Raw genomic sequence first — 21748 nt, 5'->3', positions numbered from 1 at the left:
GAGAATTAACAGTTGATGCAGCCACAAATAAAGTACATTTAGTTGAAGCCTAAACATGAATGTGGGGCAAAACATGTTTTGTAAGACATGTTAACAAAACATGTATATATTTTTCCACAGTTTTTGAATTTCCATACCACAAAAGCTTACAAATCTGTTCTGCAAACACAGAATTTTTGTGCTTGTATATATCACAAAGCAAAGCATTTTAACCAAACAGATACTGTGCTCAACTATGTAATAAGTAGTGAGTGTTAACAAACATATAAAGATATGTTGAAATAAAGCATTAATCATAGATAGTTGGTGCTGAGCATTGGTTTAATGACAATGTTTTTTAAGTAAGAATTCTGAAATTATGCATTTGAGGAAGTAGTTAATAGCCACTTTAACCACTTTATTCATGGTAAATTCAATATAATTCCACAGCAGTTTTTTTATATAAATTCCATGCCTGGAAAACTTGCAACGGTTGTGAAATAAGACAGAGCCCTTTTACTAATACGAGAAAAATAACTACCCAGAATTGTAGAGGAATTGCATTTGCAGTCTTCAGCTAAAAAGCATTTAGATTTTTTGGAATTAAGTTGATGACCACCTCATTTCTTGCTTTTGTACTGAGCTAGACATGCAGTCAGAAGAGTATTTTATTTTGGAACTGATTTAATGGCAGTTGTGCTACAAATATTGTAGCCCACTCCAATTGTCTATTTACAAAGAACTTCTTGCACTATAAAGTGTCCAAGGGTTGCCTTTGTTTTCATTTTCCATAATTGTGCATCACCTTCTTAGGTTTCACCTTTTCTTATCGTGTTACCTGCATAAAAAAATAGAAAGACACTGGTTATAATAGTGTTTCATTTTAACCACTGTTACCAGAATTTTACTGATGGTAATATGTGGGTAGGATGTTAAAGGGATCAATAGATTCTGCTAGCAAAAGTATGAGTCAAGCCAAAATAGGTTTTGAATTATTACTTTTCCATTTTTGTAGCATTGCCATGAGGTTCCATACACAAATGAACAACGGCAAACAACAGTATTTGGTTTACGCATTGTGCAACATGGTCTCACTAATGAAGGACAAATCCATCAAACATACTTTTTGTTACTCTTTATAACATGCTATGTATTTGCTTGAAATCTTCTAAAATTATGTATAAATGGTTTACTTTGTTCTACTTTTACAATACAAATCCTGCTTGGGTGGCCTCTTTTATAGTGGAACCATTAACACCCACAGTGGCTTAAAAGACAATTTGAACATTTTGTCTTTTAAGAACAATTACGTTTTTCTGCATCAACTTGTATATGATAAATTGGATTAACTAGTGATATGAGTACCCATTTCTGTATCATTATATATTATGACATAAGTGTGCTAAATCTGAAGTGTATTTCAAGTTAGCATTCTCTGTATGACTATGCATTTTAGGAAGTGTTAGGGGTGCTATTTCTAGAGCTGCATTTCATGTAGATGGAACAACACCTTTAACATGATTTTGAAGCACTATGAAATATTATTTGGTGCAGCTAGAATCCTAATTTACAGTAAAGTCTATGGTAATATGCATAAAAATAAGAAATGACACACAAACCAAATGACTTCCATACATCTTCTGCTTCAGATGAGGGCTCTGCAGAATGAGCAGTTTAAAGTGAATGAGTTCTTTATGTGCCTTTTCTAAATATTCCAGTACCTGAAACACTGAATTAAAGCAATGAAGAAATGATTCTGAGAATCACCTCTGCCCTATAAAACAATATGTAACGTGTCCTTTTTGCCTATACTGTACTCTTAATCTTTTGTGAACTGTATAGTAATATAAACTGAGGTTAGTTAAACTTTCACTAAAGAATTAGGATCATCTTCCATTTTTGTAAAAGAATGCTTAATTATTGTGAACAAATGAATATTTAAATAACTAGCAAATACTGTATATTGTACAATACATAAAAGTTATATTTGTAGCATATTTACTGCATTTTTAACAGGCATGATTTATAATTGTAATGTTTTATTTGTATACGTTAGAGTATGAAACAGGAAACATATGTTGGAAAAAAACTGACATACTCTCATCATCTGAGTACTGAGTCTTTCATTTTTAGCATTTACTTTAGTTACCATAATGCCAATACAATTAAAATGCTACTTATAAATTACGATTGATGTTATTTACATGTTGAATCTTCCCACACTGCCTTGTGAGCCTATGTGTTGTATTATTATGCAGGCAAGAAATAGTAATTGAACCCTTTGGAATTACCTGGTTTTCTGCATTACTTGTTCATAAAATGTTATGTGAATCTTATATTAGACAGCACTCAAATTATTGGTGCCCAAGCAGGACACCTGATCCAAAACAACAAAATTTAAATAAAACAATATAACTAAGTGCTTAGTAATATCATTTTATTTAATTGTGATCAACATCAAGCTAATAACACACAATGATAATGGTTCTTGTCATTATTGAATGAATACACCCATTAAACATCCACAGTGGATTTAATAACTGTTTGAACCTTTTTTGGCAGCAATAACATGTGGTAGAGGTCAACATAATTTTTTCCAACCCACACTGTGAATGTTTGAATGACGTGTTCAATATAGATAAGACCAATACAATAAGTTGAAACAGATTCATTCATTATTGCATTATTATTATTATTATATTATTATAAGCATGCTTAGCCTAAAATGCAAGTAAAGAAAAATCTATATACAAACATATTTGGGAAAAAAAAAATTCTTATATTACTTCCACTCCTTTGCTTTCTAACATCCATTATTGTCTCTAAAGAACATCTAGTCTCTAGATACATGATGCTTATTAAACCATTAGATAATTGAAGAGCAATTATGTCACAGACCCAGTAGAATCAAAGTATGTTGTTGCTCTGTCTTGACAAGACTTAAGAAAGTGAATTTGCATATTATTTCAAATCAACACCAGCCCTAGAATTTCCCAATAATAGCAACAATAATATAGGTTCCATGTAACTACAAAGACAAATAAAGAATGACTTTGAGGGCTTTCTGTGTGAGGTTCGTGGTTGGTTATGGTTAGAATAGGCGACGTTTAATTATATATATATATATAGAGAGAGAGAGAGAGGCAGACATTTTGGGGTTTGTCCTAATTAATTTGGTTTACAAACCTGTTCTTGTCCCTCCCTCCCTATGGTTGTGGGATTTGATTTTTTGTTCATGCTCTGCGTTGTCACAGGGCTGGATTGGTAAGGTGGGGGGGTAGAATTGGTGGTTTTTGTTGGCTACGGTTAAATAATTGGTGTTATCGGTTGGTGTGGTAGGTTTCGAGCTGGCATGTGACTCAGAACCTAGGGGGTGTAGGGGTGTCGCGGTATGCCCCTACTTTGAAGTTTTTGGAAAAGTTATTGGCACCTTGTAGGTGTGGGATTATCGGTGGTTTATTGTTATTTTATCATTTTATCTGTGTTCCTTGTCTATGTGTTTTTGGTATGATGGGGGAATGTGTAAGCAGTGACATTGTTATGGTTTGCTGTTCGGACAGTGACTTATCATTGGAATATGTATGGTTTATCTTATGTTATTTTATTGTTATAATAAAGCTGTGGACAAGATTTTTTCCAACAAAGAATGTGTGATTCTCTTTTATTGGGATGTGGTCTATCATGTGTTTTGTTATTTAAAGGTTTAACTTATTTTTACATTTTACATAATTATGGTATCACTAGATACATTTGTAAATTGCTCATATTGCATAAAAGCAATGATTTCCCCCAAAAAACATTTCACCAGTACATATAGATTTTCATCACTTATGAGCAAAACTGATTTAAATGATATCCCTGCTGCTCTATAGCAATAGGGGATTTAATTTTTAGAATACTGAACATGAATGCATTTCTAATGTGCTTTTTATAAAAGTACAGCCAGGAGAGCATAAATATGTAATAAGCATAGAATGTGCCAATGCCTATATTAATCACAGGATACAGCACGGGATCGTGCAAAATAATTGATTGAATATATTTATAGGGTTTCAATGTGGTTAGTAGTAGTAGTAAGGTCTCACTGGCTGATAAGAGACGGTAAAACATGCTTCTGTCAGTAACACAGAAACAGCGTTCACAAGGGTGCAATCAAGGTACCCTAGAGTAACGTTATATGGTGACAGGTCTGCTGCTGAAATCTTGATGTTTTTAGAAGTCAGTATGGTTGGGAATTTAAGAATTCCCTGCAGTGAGAGGTTTGCCTCTAATCTGAGTCATCTTACCTGTTGAATCATATCTCTAGGGAATGAAAGAGGGAGGTAAATTAGTGTTGAAGGCAGTGATTTTTTTGTTTTCTATTACACATATAATTGTAAAAGCAGCAAACAAGGTTTAAGGTTATGATATCATCACTATTAAAAACTAACTTTAAATGTGTCTTTAAACTCCAGTGTCATTTTTCATGATTTCAAAGGAATGATTTCAATTTCTTGCCAGAAAATAACAAAAATATGGATTAACAAGTGTAAAGGAAAATGTATTTTTACTATAATAAAGATATGCATCCCATTCATCTTGGTGTGTCTTTCTTAAATACATATCTTTATAAACTCTTAAGTCTTTTATAAATAAGGGTGGTCTTTTAGTTTACAACCATAGTGTGAGTAGTACGCAAAGAATTGTAATGTAGTGCAAAGATGTAAAAGTGAAGCAATGACAGGAAAAAATAATTGTTTAGTGACCAAACATTTACCTTTTTGCAAGATAATTTTTCTTTGTACATAACTTCAATGTGTTTTTCATCAATCTACTGTACAAAGGGTTTCTAGCTCCATGATGAGTCATCTCATTTACAAACCTCTAAAGAAGGGACAGCCGAGGCTCACCATCCAGCTGGGAACTGGAAATTTTAACTAACTGCTCTAAGACTTCACTACCCATTCCTGAACTAAAGTAGTCAGAATCTTTCCTAAATGGGGTGCAGATCCAGGGCCTGCAGCACCCTGCACTTGTTTTCATCTGTAATTGGCACTAGAGAAGAAACTTTTGTTCAGTCTCAGCCACAATGTGAAAACACTTCAGTGCTTTTCTCATGCAAGTTGTCAGACAGACAAGGTGAAATATTCTTACAATGAATTATATATTAATATAACAGTTTCCTTTACTGTTTCTATAAAGGATTCATCATACAAATATGCTAGATTTCTGCTGCTCAGGGAACCATTTTTATTTCTTCAGAGACCATATGATTGTAGTAGCTAAACAACTTTAATGAGGGATATAGAGGAAGAACAGTTCATTTCAACATCCTAGAAAACACTTCGGTGGTGATACAATAAAATGAGTTACCATTGCAGAAAATAGAATTAACAGTGACAGTCTATATACACTATATGGACAAAAGTACTGGGACACCTGGCCATTACACCAACAAGCATTCTAAATAAATAGATATTACTATGTAGTTGGTCCCCCCTTTGAAGTTATATCAGCTTCCACTCTGTGGGAATGTGTGCCCATTCAACATTTGTGACATTGGGCACTGATATTGGACAAGAAGGCCTGGCTCTCATTCTCCGTCAGGGCTCTGTGCGGGGCAGTCAAGTTGTTCCCCACCAAACCCATCCAACCATGTCTTTATAGACTTTGCTTTGTGCACTGGGGCACAGTCATGCTGGAATAGAAAAGGACCTTCACCAAACTGTTCCCACAAAGTTGGATAGTATAGCATTGTCCAAAATGTCTTGGTGTGTTGAAGCATTATGATTTCCCTTCACTGGAAGTAAGGGGCCCAACCCCTGAAAAACAGCCCAAACCATTATCCCTCCTCTACCAAATTTTACAGATGGCACAATGAAGTCAGGCAGGTAACGTTTTCCTGGCATCCGCCAAACCCAGACTAGACCATCAGACTGCCAGAGAAGTGTGATTGGTCATGCTTGGTGATATGAGGCTTGCATGCAGCTGGCTTGCATGCAGCTGGCCATGGAAACCCATTTCATGAAGCTCCCACAGCACAGTTTTTGTTCTAATATTAATGTCAGTGGAAGTTTGGAATTTTTCAACTATGGAATCAGCAGAGCATTGACGACTTGTATGCACCATGTACCATGCACTCTGTGATTCCGCTCTGTGACTTTACGTTCGTCTTCCGCTTCGTGGCTGAGTTGCTGCTGTTTCTAAATGCTTCCACTTTCCAATAATACCACTTACTGATCATGGAATATCTACCAGGGATGAAATTTCACGAATTGACTTATTGCAAAGATGGCATTCTATTGCAGTGCCACACTTGAATTCATTAAGCTCTTCAGAACAACCCATTTTTTCCAAACATTTTTGTAAATGCAGACTGCACGGCTAGGTGCTTGATTTTATACACCTATGGAAATCAGTCTGATTGAAACCTGAATTCAATAATAAAGAGGTGGGTCCCAATAATTTTATCCACATAGCGTAGATTGTACTAATGTGTACACGTAATATATACATACTGTATTCAAAGACTTTATCTTGAAATGTTCAGCAAAGAAAACTTTTAAAATTATTTTAGTATTCAATTGTGACATTTCTATGATGTAGCTACAAATAACTGCAATATAACATTTGGGCATCTGATTTTTTTCTTTTGCAAGCACAGTAGTTTTGTTAACAAAACAGTGTTTATCTGTTAATTATATGTCCTCCAAGTAAAATTGTGAAAAAAGAAAATCCATGTTTTGTGTCAATACTAATAATTATACCCAGGAACAACTCAGGGCAAGCTACCTGGAACTCATCCCCAGGGAGGGGGTGGGGCTTGTCACATATGTGGGCAGATCTAGCAGAAAAAGGGCTGTGGCCCATCATGTAATGGGTGGATCTTAGATAAGGGCAGGGCTAGCCCAAGCATTAAATTGGTTTGGAGGTGAACTAGGTGGGGCTGTGGGCACCACTATACACCTCTCAGGAGAAATAGTGGACAGGCATGGTCAAACCAGGAGAGCTCTGATTACAAAATACATTTCAAGTTAAATACATATCTAAGTAAAAATATTCTGCCAAGAATGGGCATGATTTTGTCAACAAACCTTTTTTTTTCTCACTGCAACATATTTGTTAAAATACCGTATTTGCTCGATTATAAGACGACCCTGATTATAAGACGACCCCCCAAAATCTGAATATTAATTTAGGAAAAAAAGAAAAAGCCTGATTATAAGACGACCCTATAGGAAAAAAGTTTTACTAGTAAATCTTAATTCATGTAAACTATTTTTTGGTTTTTAATTTTCGTTTATTTACCAACCTGCCCCCAGTTATGCACATCTACCCCCAGGCATGCCTTATACCCTCCTATATGCCACTCTGCCCCATGTTATGCCTTTTAACCCCTATATGCCACTCTGGCATATAGGGGGTTAAAAGGCATATAATGGGACAGAGTGGCATATAGGGGGACACTTACATACCCAGACACTAATATACCCACCCAGACACTTACCTATCCACTGAGACACTTACCTACCCACTCTGACACTTAGATACCCAGACACTAATATACCCACTCAAGCACTTCACTTACCACGATGCCTCAGCAGGCTCTTGCTGCAGCTCCCACGGGATTACGGCATGACGCTGTGTGACCCCGCTAGGCCCCGCCTCCTCCAGAAAATTAAAGAGGTCTACTGGATCTGCTCTGGGACGGCACAGTGCTGCCGGGTCCCGGTCCTGCTTCTGGAGCAATCTCCCCAACCGGCTCTGCTGCCCCGCAGTGGGCGGGCTATCCCGGGAGTACGAAGGTACGCGCGTATGCAACCTCGGCTGCTGCCGGCACTTTCGCCGGCGCTCGGTGATAGACACCGGCAGCAGCTGAGGTTACCATACAGGAGGATCCAGGTCCCCTGCAGCGATGCGGGGGATCTGGATCTTACTCTAATAGTCAGACCTCATTTGAATTCTGATTAGAAGAGGACCCCGATTACTCGTCTTATAATCGAGCAAATACGGAATATAGTAATAAAGACTGCATCCCAAACATTTGTCTGGGGTGACAAACAGACATAACACTTGCTTTTTACACTTAAGGATGAAGTTACAGAACAATCAAACAACCTGCAATAAGATCTGCATTGACTAGTTAGTCTTTCGAAAGTACTTAGCAATCTGCAGAAATGGATGCCTCACAACTCATCACTTTACTGCCTTCTTACTTTATAATCCATGGTTATGTTATGAAATACTGTTTTGTTCATTTAAAAACCTGCTGAGATCTGTATGTAACCTCTTGCACCCTGTCCTTAATTGTTTCCTGTGTAAGTTGCTAATACTGGATAAGCAGCACCTGTTAGATTTATTGAACAACTTTTGAACCTAAACTACATTTTCTGGGAATACTGCCAAAAATGCTAATCATAGCTTCTTTAAGCCTGCCCATCCCAGAAAAAGTAGCATCTTGTAATTACTGGCAACCGTCCCAGAAAATATGTGACAGTTAGAGGTTCTGCCATTTGTTTTCATTGTTTCATTGGGGACACTCCTTGTTATCTTAGAATTTCACAAACGCACTAAATAGGCAATTTTTGTTAAAAGACAAGTCTGTACAAATCCGAATACACAAGTCTAGTTCATATAGATCAGTACATCGGTAGTTTCCACAAGATAGGAAGCTAACTTTTCACATTAGCTGGTTTACTAATGATGCTAGTAGCATTTTTGCTTTATTAGTAATCCTATTTGAGGTGGAAACTATATTATTGTATATGCAAAGAATATTTATGATGCAGTGTATATTTACTAATATATCCATCAATATAAGAATTTTGCCTACAAGACAATGCAGTTAATTAGTATTTCATTCTAAACCTAGAAAATCATATTAGTGTTTCACATGCTTGACAATGTTATTTTGTTATGTTATTTACTCACTTTTGTTGTTTTCACTTTGTTTCCCGAGGCACAACTCCATCCTTTTTGATCTGGCAATACTTTACATTCTTCTCCTTCAAGACATGGCTGCATCTGACACCACCATTTCTGCTCCACTATTGATGCTAAACATAATTATAGATTATTACCACCATAATTATTATTGTCAAGAACATTAGTCTAAGTAGAGCTATTTAAAAGATGTGCACAGTAATCTAGTTACAGTCACCACTTATCACTGTAGTTTATGAAGCCAATTGTTCACTGATTAAGATCAGCGGATACAAATACATTGCTGAACATATATTCTACAACATGTATTTTTTAAACATGCATGTATTATAAAAAAGTGTTATGTTAATGTTTTTAATGCCCCACATGGGTTGTACTCATATTACAGAGATGTTTACAACTACATCAGACCATTATTACTATGTGTTTAGAAAATACTTAATTGCTGTGTGTTGTCTTGTATGTAATATGATATTTAATCTGTATTGTTACAAATTAATTTTGGGTTACCTTGCTTGCTGTTTTATTTTAATTTTTGTTTCTTAGGGATACTTTAACATCATATTAATATTGTAAAGGTTAACACTGACTCACCGTTTTGGTAAATCTGCTGGCATAGAGGAGAACCTTGTCAGTATTGCATTCATCTCCTCAACAAGAAGATGATATGCAAGGCAATTATGCACAGTTGCTGTATCCATCTTATGGCGTTACTTTTGACTTTGCTTGCTTACTTAGGTAAGTTGTACACCAGTTGGCCATCTCTATAGCTAAAATTTATGAGCCAAATTACCCAGAATGCATATATGAGATGTTCATTTGCTGATCCTTTAATCATTTTTAAGTTTCCTATTTCAATAATGTTTTATCTTACAATCAGGGCTGGTGCAAGGATTTATGCCACCCTAGGCAAAACATAATTTTGCCGCCCCCTGGGTCCACCCCCACAAGCCCCCCCAACTGGCTTACTCACTCCCACTCCCCATAGTGACAGCGAGCCACGGCCGCGCTTCTAATGAATGACCGCGGCCGGCTGTCAAGCTTTATTTACCGTATATGTCTGTTTATATGTTTGTTAAGTGCTTTGAGTCTCACAGGGGAAAAAAGCTCTATAAAAATCGTAAATTATTATAAATTCAAATTCTAAGAACTAGAATAATTATTTACATGTTTAAAATATGTAGACACTTCTATTTTTCTCTTATTGTGTGTAATGCATTTTCTAACACTTAAACTAATAAGTAACATCATATGTGTATTTAAAAGGTGGTGGAATTTATAGATGTAGGATGTAGGACACCCAAGTAGTTTGCATCAAAGAAATTATTCAACATACCATCAACGCAAGAGGGAATAGCTCTTGTAGTCCCAGCCACCTGTCCTGGAAAACATGAGCACTTGACTGTCTGAGACCTTTCTTCTATCTTGTTCTTATTGCAACATCTGTGGAGAGCCACCACTTCACAGGTTCCAGTTCTAACATGCTGTGCTGAGAAAGCAGTAACAACAAAATACAACATGTGTATAGTATTAATATTAGAAATCATTTATTTATTAAGGCTCTAGACATCTGTATATTTAAATGTGCATATTTCATTATAGCTTTACTATGTGAACACATTATACATTTATGTATAGGGATACTGTACATAAAATACATGCATTACTTATAGTGATATGTGATTGGTCTTGCTAATTGGACCTTGCCACTATTGCTATTGTGATAAAGACCATATTTCATATACTGCACGAGAATCACTTTTTATAAGTTACGGCGATACATTGATCCTTGTATGCTGCTTCATTATATAAAGGTTACCCAAATATGATCATATTTCATATTCATGTTTTTCAAACCCAATAAACTGAACATTACATATGTACAATGGTCTTAAATGCTATGCAATAAAAATAACAGGAAAATATTTATAACAGCTTCAGCTGAAGAAGAATACAGTGTAAAGTTTGTATTGTTGTATTTCCATTACAGCATTTAGTACATATATTGTCATGGCTTTACTACTGAATGTTTATTATTTGTATTATTATTTTCATTACTAGGCAATAAAACCTTAGGTTAGAAGAATAATTAATACAACCCTTCTTACCCAAGCATTTCAAAGAAAATGGGGTGCACGTGACTTCAAGAATCAGAATACAGAACAAACTCTCTACAACATAAACAATTTCTCTGTTAAAGCAGATCTCATTCATGTAGAACTTTGTTAAAAAAAAACATACCACTAAGAAAAAACTTGAATGGGTAAGTGAAACACAAATGTTGCTACTAAAAAAAATAACAGTAAGGATTACCTGCAGAAATTCAAGACACTACTATGAAATTATATAAAAGTCCTGTTTCTTACATAATTTATTATATTTAATTTATTTTTCAAAGACCATTACATTTTTATGTTCTAACTGGAAAATATTACATATATATATTTCCGCTGGTCTTCATTGGGTTTTCTGTTCAAGTAAAATTAACACTGTAGGCAATATAATTCATGTTAAATGCAATTTCCTTTTGAGCATTTGAGGACATACTGTATAGTTTGATAGATCACAGCTATGCCATTTCTCTAACTCTAATAGCTGGAAGAGGAAAGAAAGAGGGGAGATGAAGGTCTGAACCTCTACACCAGGAAAAATGGGCATATTAAATGGGCCAAATATTTCTTAGTTCAAATCTCCGTTTATTAAAGGTATGCAGAAAGACAATTTACAGAGTGTACATATAATAATGATGAAGAAGCACACCAGGGTCCAGAGGACTCAAAAGACAAGATGTGTACATCGCGTAACAAGGAGAAATGAAAAAAAAAACAGAACAAATTGTACACATGCGAGTCAGTACCGTATGACAGGAACAGAAGAGCATGTATAAGATTACAGGCATGAGCACAATGAAACAAAATAGAAATAAAAAAAACCAAATAAAATACATAACTCGAACAAACAACTCCAGGATGTCAGTGTTGCTAAATCAGTGTGTGTATGAGTAAGTGAAGTCCGATGAGTGATGAGTGAAACCTCCCAGTGAGACTGCGAAGACCTATCCCGAGCCTGGCTCGTCAACGGCCCCGCGGGGGAAAATATCTAAAAATCTAGGAGAAGCCACAAACATGGACCAAGGAAGCCATTTGAGGCCATTTTTATATTCTTGCCCCTTAGAAGACGCCACCAAATCTTCCATTTGTGCAATAAAGTTAACTCTAGACACCCAAGCCCTGATAGGAGGGGGGCCCACTTTCTTCCAATACCTTGGGATAATGATTTTCGCCGCCTGGAGTAGGTGGATCAACAACGACCTTTTGTACGAGCCCAGAGAGGAGTGCGAATGATGTAGCAAAAGCGCCTCAGGCGAGGCCACCAAATCCGGTTCAACCGTCTCCTTGATCACCCCAATTACCGTCTGCCAGAACGCATGGATATCATTACAGTCCCACCACAGGTGGAGGTAAGAGCCCTCACCCCGCCCGCACCTCCAGCACAACGGCGAAATTTGTGGGAGGTAATTGTGTAGCTCCACTGGTACCTTGTACCAACGGGAGAGCAATTTAAATGAGCATTCCTGTACCCTGGCGGAAACAGAACCTTTATGTGCGAGGCATATCATCTTATCCCATTCGGGGTCCGTAAAAGCCGATGCTAGATCCCTTTCCCAAAGACTTAGATAAAACGGCTTGGTTGGACCTTGGGCATCAATCAGCAGGGCATAGAGCCAAGAGAGAAGGTGGGCAGGTTCCGACGTAGCAACACATAATTGCTCAAAGTTAGTGAGAGGTCTACCAAGATGCGAATCTGGTAACATAGTGGCTAAATAATGCTTAAGACGATGATATAGAAAAACCAGCCGAAAGGGGTGAGCCCCCTGCAGAGGAGTCACCAAATCATCCAGGGGCCGAAAGACAGCACCCTGAAGAACCCGGCAAACTCGGAGGATCTCCGAATGCTCAGCCGCCAATGACCGGAGAAGGGCAGCGGGGATGTGGGAAGTGAGATCCGGGTTATGTGACAACGGAAAAAGCGGGCCTGGAATAGAAGTTAAAACCTGTTTATTGGCCACCCTGCGCAGAACCTTCATTGTGGCAGAGATAGTAGGGTGCGCACCTTCGAACAACTTCCCATAACGGGGAGGCAACCAGGGGGCCGCCGATATGGGACAGAGGAAAAATGAATCCTCAAGGCTCACAAATGGGCCAAGTATTTCTTATCTGCCATCATTTTTCTGTTTCTAATAGTTTAAACACTATTCCATAATCTTTATTTTCCAAATTCAAGTGTAACATTTTCTAGGTTGATTGATCTCCTGACAATAATGCACTTAGAATTCAAACAAAAATGGAATTCTGAGAATGCTCATGTGTGCACCAGGGATAACTAATTACAGAAAACTGTGTACTTGATCTGTCAGAAACTCAAGAGTTCTGTCATCTGATCTTTTACCCATTAGACAAATCAGATACAGAAATGTCAAAGTGCAAAAAACCTAACCAAAGACAGGAGTGCTAGTGTAGTTTTAAGTAAGGATAGTATGGCTACAATTGCCATGTCATTGTTTTCCATTCCATTCCCCACACTCCGAGACATTTTGATGCCGATTTTCTTTCACCGCAGCAATGACTTAAACCTATATTCCTTAATTTGCCAAATTGAAATTTTGCATTTCTGATTACTTCAGATGAAAGTAACTGCTGTGTTAAGTGCTTTGTTCCCCCACTGTTTCTGGATGTTAGTACAGCACAAGGAGTTTTTGATGTTTTTGATGTTATTACACTGTGTAATTAGTGTTTTTCTTAAACACATCTGGACAATATTACTTTTTACAAGGAGAATAACATTTATTATTGAAATCATGCACAATAATTGTGTTGATTAAAGCTTTTGAGGTCTACAACACCTTGATGCAAAGTGATAGGAGCTCATCTTTGTACTCAAGATAGCTCATGGAGACCATGAGACAAGCATTTTACCATCATGATATCTTGTATCTTTATCAACTTATTTGCTGATAGCAACTTGCAACCTTTTCTTGAAGACAATATTCTGCAAGTTGAGTTATTACTCAACGGTCTGGAAGTTGTGTGAGTGTATCATTAACTCAATGATTTTTGAGAGTGAGTGTGCTTCTCAATGAAATGATTGATCTGTTTCATGTATACTAAACCCAGCTTGTTTGTAAACTGGCTGATTCCAGGGTACCAAAATTGGCTGAACTGTAACCACAAACTCACTTCCATCTCCCAGTACAAGGCCAAGCAGCTCCAAGTTTATTATCGGTGAATATCATCCTACCATGGTGAGCTACCAAATCCACCAAGTCCAAAACTTCAAAACTGCAAACACCTGTAAAGCTTAAAAAGTATCATTGACACCGGGCCTAGAAAGCATTTCAGTAAAATATTATGAATTCCAGAACCACATATTACCTCTACTCTAACAATCCTTATTTAACTCAATACTGGCTCAGGATACCCTAAATTCCTATATGATGGAGGTGAACACTTTAGTGATACACAAACCAAATAGAGACCACCAGATTGTACTCATGTAGTTTCTTCCCTTTAATGAATCAGGACATTAAAATTCTCACAAAAACAATAGCAGATAGATTACAATAAATATTATCTACTTTGGTCACCAAAAGTCCTGTGACAGCAGTGGAGCCAAGAAGGCTTTCGGCATGGCCACAACTTATCCACACCATAAAATGTATACACTAACCCAGTCTCCCACATCCTGGCCCATACCGCTGGAAAGGGGGTTACGGCAGGGGTGTCCTCTTTGCCTTCTCATCTTCAACCTGTAACTGGACCCCATCCTTAGCATATTACACTCCATCCATAATTGCAAAGGCATCAAAATAAGTCACAGAGAAATTACATTTTTTTGCAGATGATATACTCCTTGAGGAGACCAAAACCTGGTAAAATCTTAATTTTACATTTACTTAAGCTACCCTCTGCAGATTCTGCCACTTTTACTTAAGGGTAAAAGTAATACATTTATTAACACACACTTTGCAAACATCATATGGAAGTGAAGAAAGCCAATAATCATCGTAAAATTACAAAAAAAAACAAACGTGCTGTGGGCTTTAATCCTCCAGATTTAAAAATTCTACGATAGACAGATTTCAAACCAGACCAATAATCTTGTCAGTTTGGTGGCCCTGTTTCATATATTTTTCTATGCTTTCAAAATCAATTAATATCCACCTCCTGAACACCACAATCAAAGCATACAAAAAAAATGCTGAAGCATGCGTTATGTTGGAGTCACTTCATAATTTTCTCTTTTTTAAATATTTTGGGGGGATTCAAAGAGAACAGCATATGTCCAAAATGCCACACCGAGGATGCATATTTGTATCTCTGTCTTTGGTCTTCCATTACAACAAAACTACTTTAAGAAACACACACATTATCAGTGTGTGACCAGGAAAGGAAATCAATGGATACATGATAGATTTTTTTCTATCTGTTTCAAAAGGACTGGATTGACTCCTATTTCACTAAGGAATCTAGAACCAAACAATTCTTCCACACATAGTCCTCATATATAGAAAGTCTAGATTCCCAAAGACAAAGTCTAATTTATTGTATTCATCCCTAGAGCATGACAATCATAAAATTGCACCTATCCCTGATTAAATCAAGGTCTGATCATTGTTATTTCAAGGTCTCGTATTTTTTTTAAACTGTTTACTGAGAACAATAACAAGTATTGCAGGATAGGGGCTAGGAAGGGTGAACTAAAGAAATATAGGAGGAAGAGTATTAAGGTATAAGTTCATAGGCGTCCCTCAAAAAAAGCCTGTTTTGAGGGATTTTTTGAAGGACCAAAGGCAAGGGAAAGACAGATCGGTCAGGGGAGGGCATTCCAGAGGATAAGGGTACCCCTGGAGAAGTCTTGTAAGTGTGCATGAGAACTAGAAACCAAAGGGGAGGACAGACAGAGACCATTGCATGAGCAGTTAGAGTGCATTTAGGAATGAGTGAAGATATGTAAGTAGGCAAATCACTTTAAATTAATCTTGAAGTGCATAGGTAGCCAGTGAAGAGACTGACATGGGGGAGGTGTACAGCATGTCTGCCTGTCATGCTCATACTTGCTATGTCACAGAAATCCCACTGGCACAACATACACAGTACTTGCAGAACTGAACTTGCCGCGCTACAAAATACACTCAAGATGCCATTTTTACTAGTTAGATTTATATTCATTTTTATTAATGTTAAATCGTTTATGATAATCTTCTTTTTACTCTGTTTATCAGCACAGCTTTCTCCTCTGTAAAAACAGCTTTCCTGTGCATAAGTATTCAATGCTTTACAGAGGCCGCTTGGTCTGTCTCTCTAGAGGTGCATATTTTACAGACTAGGCAAACCTAAAGCCAAGCACATCCGCTAATAAGCATAAGAAACCCAAGCTATTTGGAAATCTTCCGGCACTCAGCATTACAAGCCGGCACCGAGGCCGAACAGGAAGACTCGCCGCAGAGGAGAGAGAGAGGGGCGCCGAGCGGGTACTGACAGCTTGGTAAGCGAAAACCACTCGGCGCCCCTTTCTCTCTCTTTCGCTTTAAAAAAAAAAAAAAAAAAAAGGGGGCTTGGGGCGGCAAAGTGCCGCCCCTTCAAAAGTGCCGCCTGGAGCGGTTGCCCCACTCGGCTCCATTGTCGGGCCGGCCCTGCCAATAAGTAGACACACAACTACCTTGAATTGAGTACAGCAGGAATGAACAGTTTATTGTTGTAAAGCATAGGCTGATATAGCCACAGAACTTTATTAATATAAATCAACATTGATAAACAGGTACATGTAGACAACCCAACCTTTAATCCCCTTTAATCTCCCCCTGGTAGCCATTCTGTTAATGGGATTAGTTTACACAATGGAGTTCCTGCTTGTTTGGCAGCCAGGCTGGAGCCATCTCTGAGTACCTTGGGCCCCTGTATGACAGGTCATTCTGCCACAACCTGCTTTCCAACTTAATTGAATGCTGTGGCTTCCATCCTCATATTCTGTGCATCTGGAAGGGGGCAGAGAAATATCTTCCCCTGTACAGCGTGTGTCCTTAGTTCCCCTGGCTGGGTTTATTTTACTCACTCTAACACCATACACTAACACACACTCACTCTATCACCAACACATTCACACTATATACACATACGTATATACATGCATGCTCCCTTTCCCTATTTGAGGGTGCCCATGAAATCAGTTGGCCTACCCCTAGGCATGTACAGACTAGATTGGCCAAATAGTTTCCATCCACTGTCAAATTCTATGTTTCTATTATCCCCCTGATTTGCACTGGGCAAAAACGTAATTGTGACACTCACTGATGATATACATTCAAGTGCATGATGGCTGGCGTTATACTTTAAGTTGTTTTTCATGGTTGCCAGTGCCCATGATTTAATTGAACAACAGCGCATATGTCAAACCGAATAATAAAAGCAAAACCCTTTTTTTCTGGCAAGTCTCAACAACATTAGTACATTTATATCATATGTGGTTGTTCATACATGTAGATTACAAAGTACATGGAGGTGATAGTACACAACACATAGCAGGACTGACACACATAACAATGGTATTAGAATAGAATACAAAACAAATGGAATATAGGCTACATTTTCTCTCTCATTTATTCCCTTTTCTTTGTACATTCGGTGCAACAGATGTGGGATCTAGCACCAATGGTCACCAGCAATACTAACAGCTCATCTTGTCTTTTTAGTTATTTTTTATAGTTTTTTATTTATTTGTTTATGTCACATAAGAATGTAAGCAGGGATCAGACAATTGGTTCTCAACACGGATAAGATCAGCTAACAATAGAACAGAATTCCCTATTGCTTACCATTTTCGATATACTGATCCCTGCTTAGAGGGATCAGAGAGTGTTTTTTTGCCTTAATATTCTTCAGCATTAGACTAATAACATACGATTTGTACAATTTTTTATAGACATGGGATGCAAAGGAACAAATACATGCTAAAACGATAGATAGATAGATAGATAGATAGATAGATAGATTTAGATTTAATTTCTATGAAAGGCCACCAATGTGAGTCTCGGTTTAATCAATGCCTGGAAGATCATGCATGCATCATCTGTAATATCATGTGATATGATTAAAACATAGGTTGTGCATGCGCTGTTGTGAATGTGTACAATAACAAAACAGAAAACTGAATAATGTTGCTGTCAAAATTATTATGATGATTAATTACCTATTAGCATCAATCTTTCATAGAAGTGGTGCAAATCTCTAGCAGTCGTATTAACGAATTAAGAACCCATCTGGAAACAGGGATTTATGTCACACAGATTTGCAACAAAGTGACCATACATTTCGAGAGAAACACTTGCAAAACCAATGAATGGTATTTCTATAAATGTATAACAAAATCAAAAAATAAAAATAGGTATGACTGAGCCTAACATTCTGTGTCAATGAGTGATTTGAAAATATAAATCCAATGATGCTTAGTTTACTTCTTAAAAGGTTTCACTTCTCTGGCAGAACTTTCCAAAAGTTGAAATCCCACAACTGGAAGGCTACCTCTTTGCTACTCCTTTTCTCAAATTAAAAAGTAAGTAAATAAGGCATTTGATGATTGTCAAATGTTTGGTAATGTACAGAGAGAAATTCTGGTGCAAAATGGTAACAAACATAGACTCAATTTAGCAACTAATGAAATTATCCTGCTGCTTGCTCTTTTCTTCAGAACTGCTTTTTTGTACATTATTTCTGTGAAGTCTCAATTGTCATTAAACTTGTGCTTGTGCAATTTTTTTCGGAAGAATCGGCAGGATCAGCAGAGGGGGCGGCATTCCCATGTACTGCTCCAGCACCACCCTCCTCAACACAAGGGTGTCGGGGGAATACATTAAAACCAAAGGTGGGCCTGGCTGGGGCATCAATACACAAGGGGGGAAACACACACAAAAAAACAGTGTGGAAAGCATATTTTATGCTTTGTGTAGATTAACTCGTACTGATGCGGGTGTCAGTGTGGCAGAGCCTGTCCTGGTGTGTGTGTTTGGCTGTCAGTGTTGCAGAGACTGTCCTGGTGTGTGTTTGGGTGTCGGTGTTGCAGAGCTTGTCCTGGTGTGTGTTTGGGTGTTGGTGTGGCAGAGCCTGTCCTGGTGTGTGTCTGGGTATCGGTGTGGCAGAGCCTGTCGTGGTGTGTATTTTTGGTGTGTCGGTGTTGCAGAGCCTGTCCTGGTGTGTGTGTTTGGTGTGTCAGGGTTACAGAACCTAGCCTGGGGTGTGTTTGGTTGTCTGTTTCCTACCACTTTACTTTCTGTTGGAATAAATTTAACAAATTTAATTTTTAGTTATCTAGAGATAAAATGCCCTCCTGTTTTGTCTTATTTACTCTATTTCAATCTGCTCATTTTATTAAAAAGGATTAGTGGCAGTAAATTGTGGCTTCAGGCGTCCCGTGTATGATGATTTTTTTTAAGTGTACTGATGTCCTCCCAGTCCTATCACATAACATCAATATGCGTTAGAAAATCAGGAAAAGGTGGGCATGGATGGTGGGCTGATTCGGTGGCGCAACGGGCCACTTGAGTAGACTTGTTCCCCCAGGTGGAACCATGGACAACTTAAGCTACAATCCCAGCAGTCAGTTCAAACACCTGGTTTGTGCTTCTGTGTATCAGCTCTGACCGAACTCAGTAACAAACATATAAGAGCATTTAGGCACTGGAATATCAAAATAGTGGAACTCCATGTTAGGAATCAAATTACAACCAAGAATAAGAACCAAGGCTGCAGGCAAAAAGACTAAGAATTAAAAATACAGATAACAAAATGTAGGCAAAGGTGAAAGTATACTCTTTCATGACTTAAGAGAAAAAAGAAATGCTCAGTACTGATCATTACGGTCAGTTTTAAGAAAATGCTTCAATGATAAGCCCTCATGAGTTTGTATGCATGCTGAACGACACATTGTCCATTGTGAGTGTTGGTTAGTTGAGTGCCATTCTCAAAATTCATAAAAATCTGGCTTCAGTCACGATTCATCAAGTAAATAGACAATAGTTCCTTAGCGATGTGACTTAGTAAACACAAGGAAACTAATGAACCATGGAATCTACAGCCGCTAGGTCTTCAACTTGGTTACTTGAGAAAGATTTCATATTTTACTGCTCCTCTTGTACAGAAATTAAAGCATAAAGTTCTGGTAGTGACTAAAAAAGCACTGATTAAATAGCAATGTTACATTTAATACTGTAAATGTTTTAACAGTCATGAAAACTCCTGCAGTCAATATTGCACATAAAGGAAACCCATATAATGAACAGGAAATAGTTCCTTAACTTTTAAATAGGCACAACTTATCACATGAGATGCACAGGGTATATTTTCATAATAATCACTGGACACTTTTTATTTACATATTAGCTGTATAATTTCAGGGGAAGGCTGTTAAGGGGCAAATGCTCACTGAGCTTCTCTGATTTAAATGTTTTGGGCCACTTCCCTAACAGCCAGTGGGAGCTCTAGATGAAATACCTATGTTTGTTTGTTCAGAGTTTGTAGGTGGATAAATGCCCCAGCCTGTCACGCTGGTGACGCTACCGGCAGCCTGATGGTAAGCCAGAGCTAGGTATCTATGCAGTGTAAACTTACCAGACTGCCATCTTCTATGCAGTCTTGACGAAAACCTGAGAGGCCTATGACGTGCAGCAGGGGGTGCGTCTGTAAGTCTAGGGATGGGGCAGGCTAGGGGCCAGATTTAAATATTTGGAACTGCTACATTGTATCTGTATCAGTTTCTGAAGTTTAGTTTTTGATTCCTGGCTTATCTGACTACTCCTCTGCCTTGTGATTTTGTACTTTGCTGACCTGCTCTGTGTTCCATACTTGGCTCCATCTGACTACCCATTTATGTACCATACGTGCCATTGACTATTTCCTGTTCTGCATATTTAATATTGTATCCTGTGGTACCTATGCTATACTACCATACTCAGTGCCTATTTATACTTGCCTATACCTGAGCCTCCTCACTGTTGGGATCATCAAAGTCCCTGTCCGCCTATCTTGGGGCTTAACACTTTGCCAGGTGTTTTAGGTCCAAGAACTCCTGCAGTGAGCGCTACTGGGTCACGGCAGTCAAGACACAACCTACAGGATTGAAGCAGGAGGAACCTTTTTCCGATTGAAATATTTCAATTTGAAAGAGAGTTAGTTTAGATATGTCAGCACATAGTGAGTGTTTGAAACACCATAACATTTAATGAAATGTAGATATATTGCTACTGCTCTTGGTGCATGAGGTCCATGGTGTCACAAATATATTTTAATAACTGGAATACTGTAAAAGTTAGCTGAATGCTAAACTGTTTCTCTTACCTTTATGATGAATTGCTCCAACTGCCAACTTCCCCCAGAGAGTAACAATAAATATTATTATAAGAAATGTTCCTTTTGTTGCCTTCTGCAAATATCTTTTATTCATTCTGGAAAGACACATGAAATGTTTACATTATTTCACCATATGGCTGTTCTCCCTTTAAGCCAATAATAACAATACATTTATATAAATAATTGCATTTTTATATATAAAAAATTGTTTGATGTCCATACTCACATATGCTATGTTCTTCTGTGTCCCTTCTCTTTTTCTTTATGGTATAATCAGGACTTATGCATCTGTGCCCATTTAGTCTGCATTATTACAGAAAATAGCCATATTTGAGATACATATGATCAAACACACACAAACTATACATACACTATAGAAGAGCATGCTTTAAGGCATTATATTAAAAAGTCACTTAATATCAGGAACCAATCATGCATTGAAGATTGGT

The 21748-nt window shown here is 37.6% G+C and overlaps 1 protein-coding gene across 1 annotated transcript; it reads right to left on the bottom strand.

The window, feature by feature from the left end:
* Nucleotides 1–805: 805 nt before the first annotated feature.
* Nucleotides 806–21396, bottom strand: LOC149302746 (chemokine-like protein TAFA-2). Its single transcript, XM_089481961.1, has 4 exons — nt 21288–21396; nt 10238–10390; nt 8890–9014; nt 806–817 (listed from the first exon to the last, which is right to left on the bottom strand). The coding sequence occupies exons 1-4, from the start codon at nt 21391–21393 to the stop codon at nt 806–808; spliced, it is 396 nt and encodes a 131-aa protein (XP_089338087.1). The 5' UTR covers nt 21394–21396.
* Between the last annotated feature and the right edge of the window lie 352 nt (nt 21397–21748).

The sequence above is a fragment of the Sceloporus occidentalis genome, unplaced genomic scaffold (assembly GCF_023333645.1).
Source record: "Sceloporus occidentalis isolate IW3139 unplaced genomic scaffold, rSceOcc1.0.p SCAF_17, whole genome shotgun sequence".
Taxonomy (NCBI): Eukaryota; Metazoa; Chordata; class Lepidosauria; order Squamata; family Phrynosomatidae; genus Sceloporus; species Sceloporus occidentalis.
This window is presented reverse-complemented; position numbering and strand designations above follow the sequence as displayed.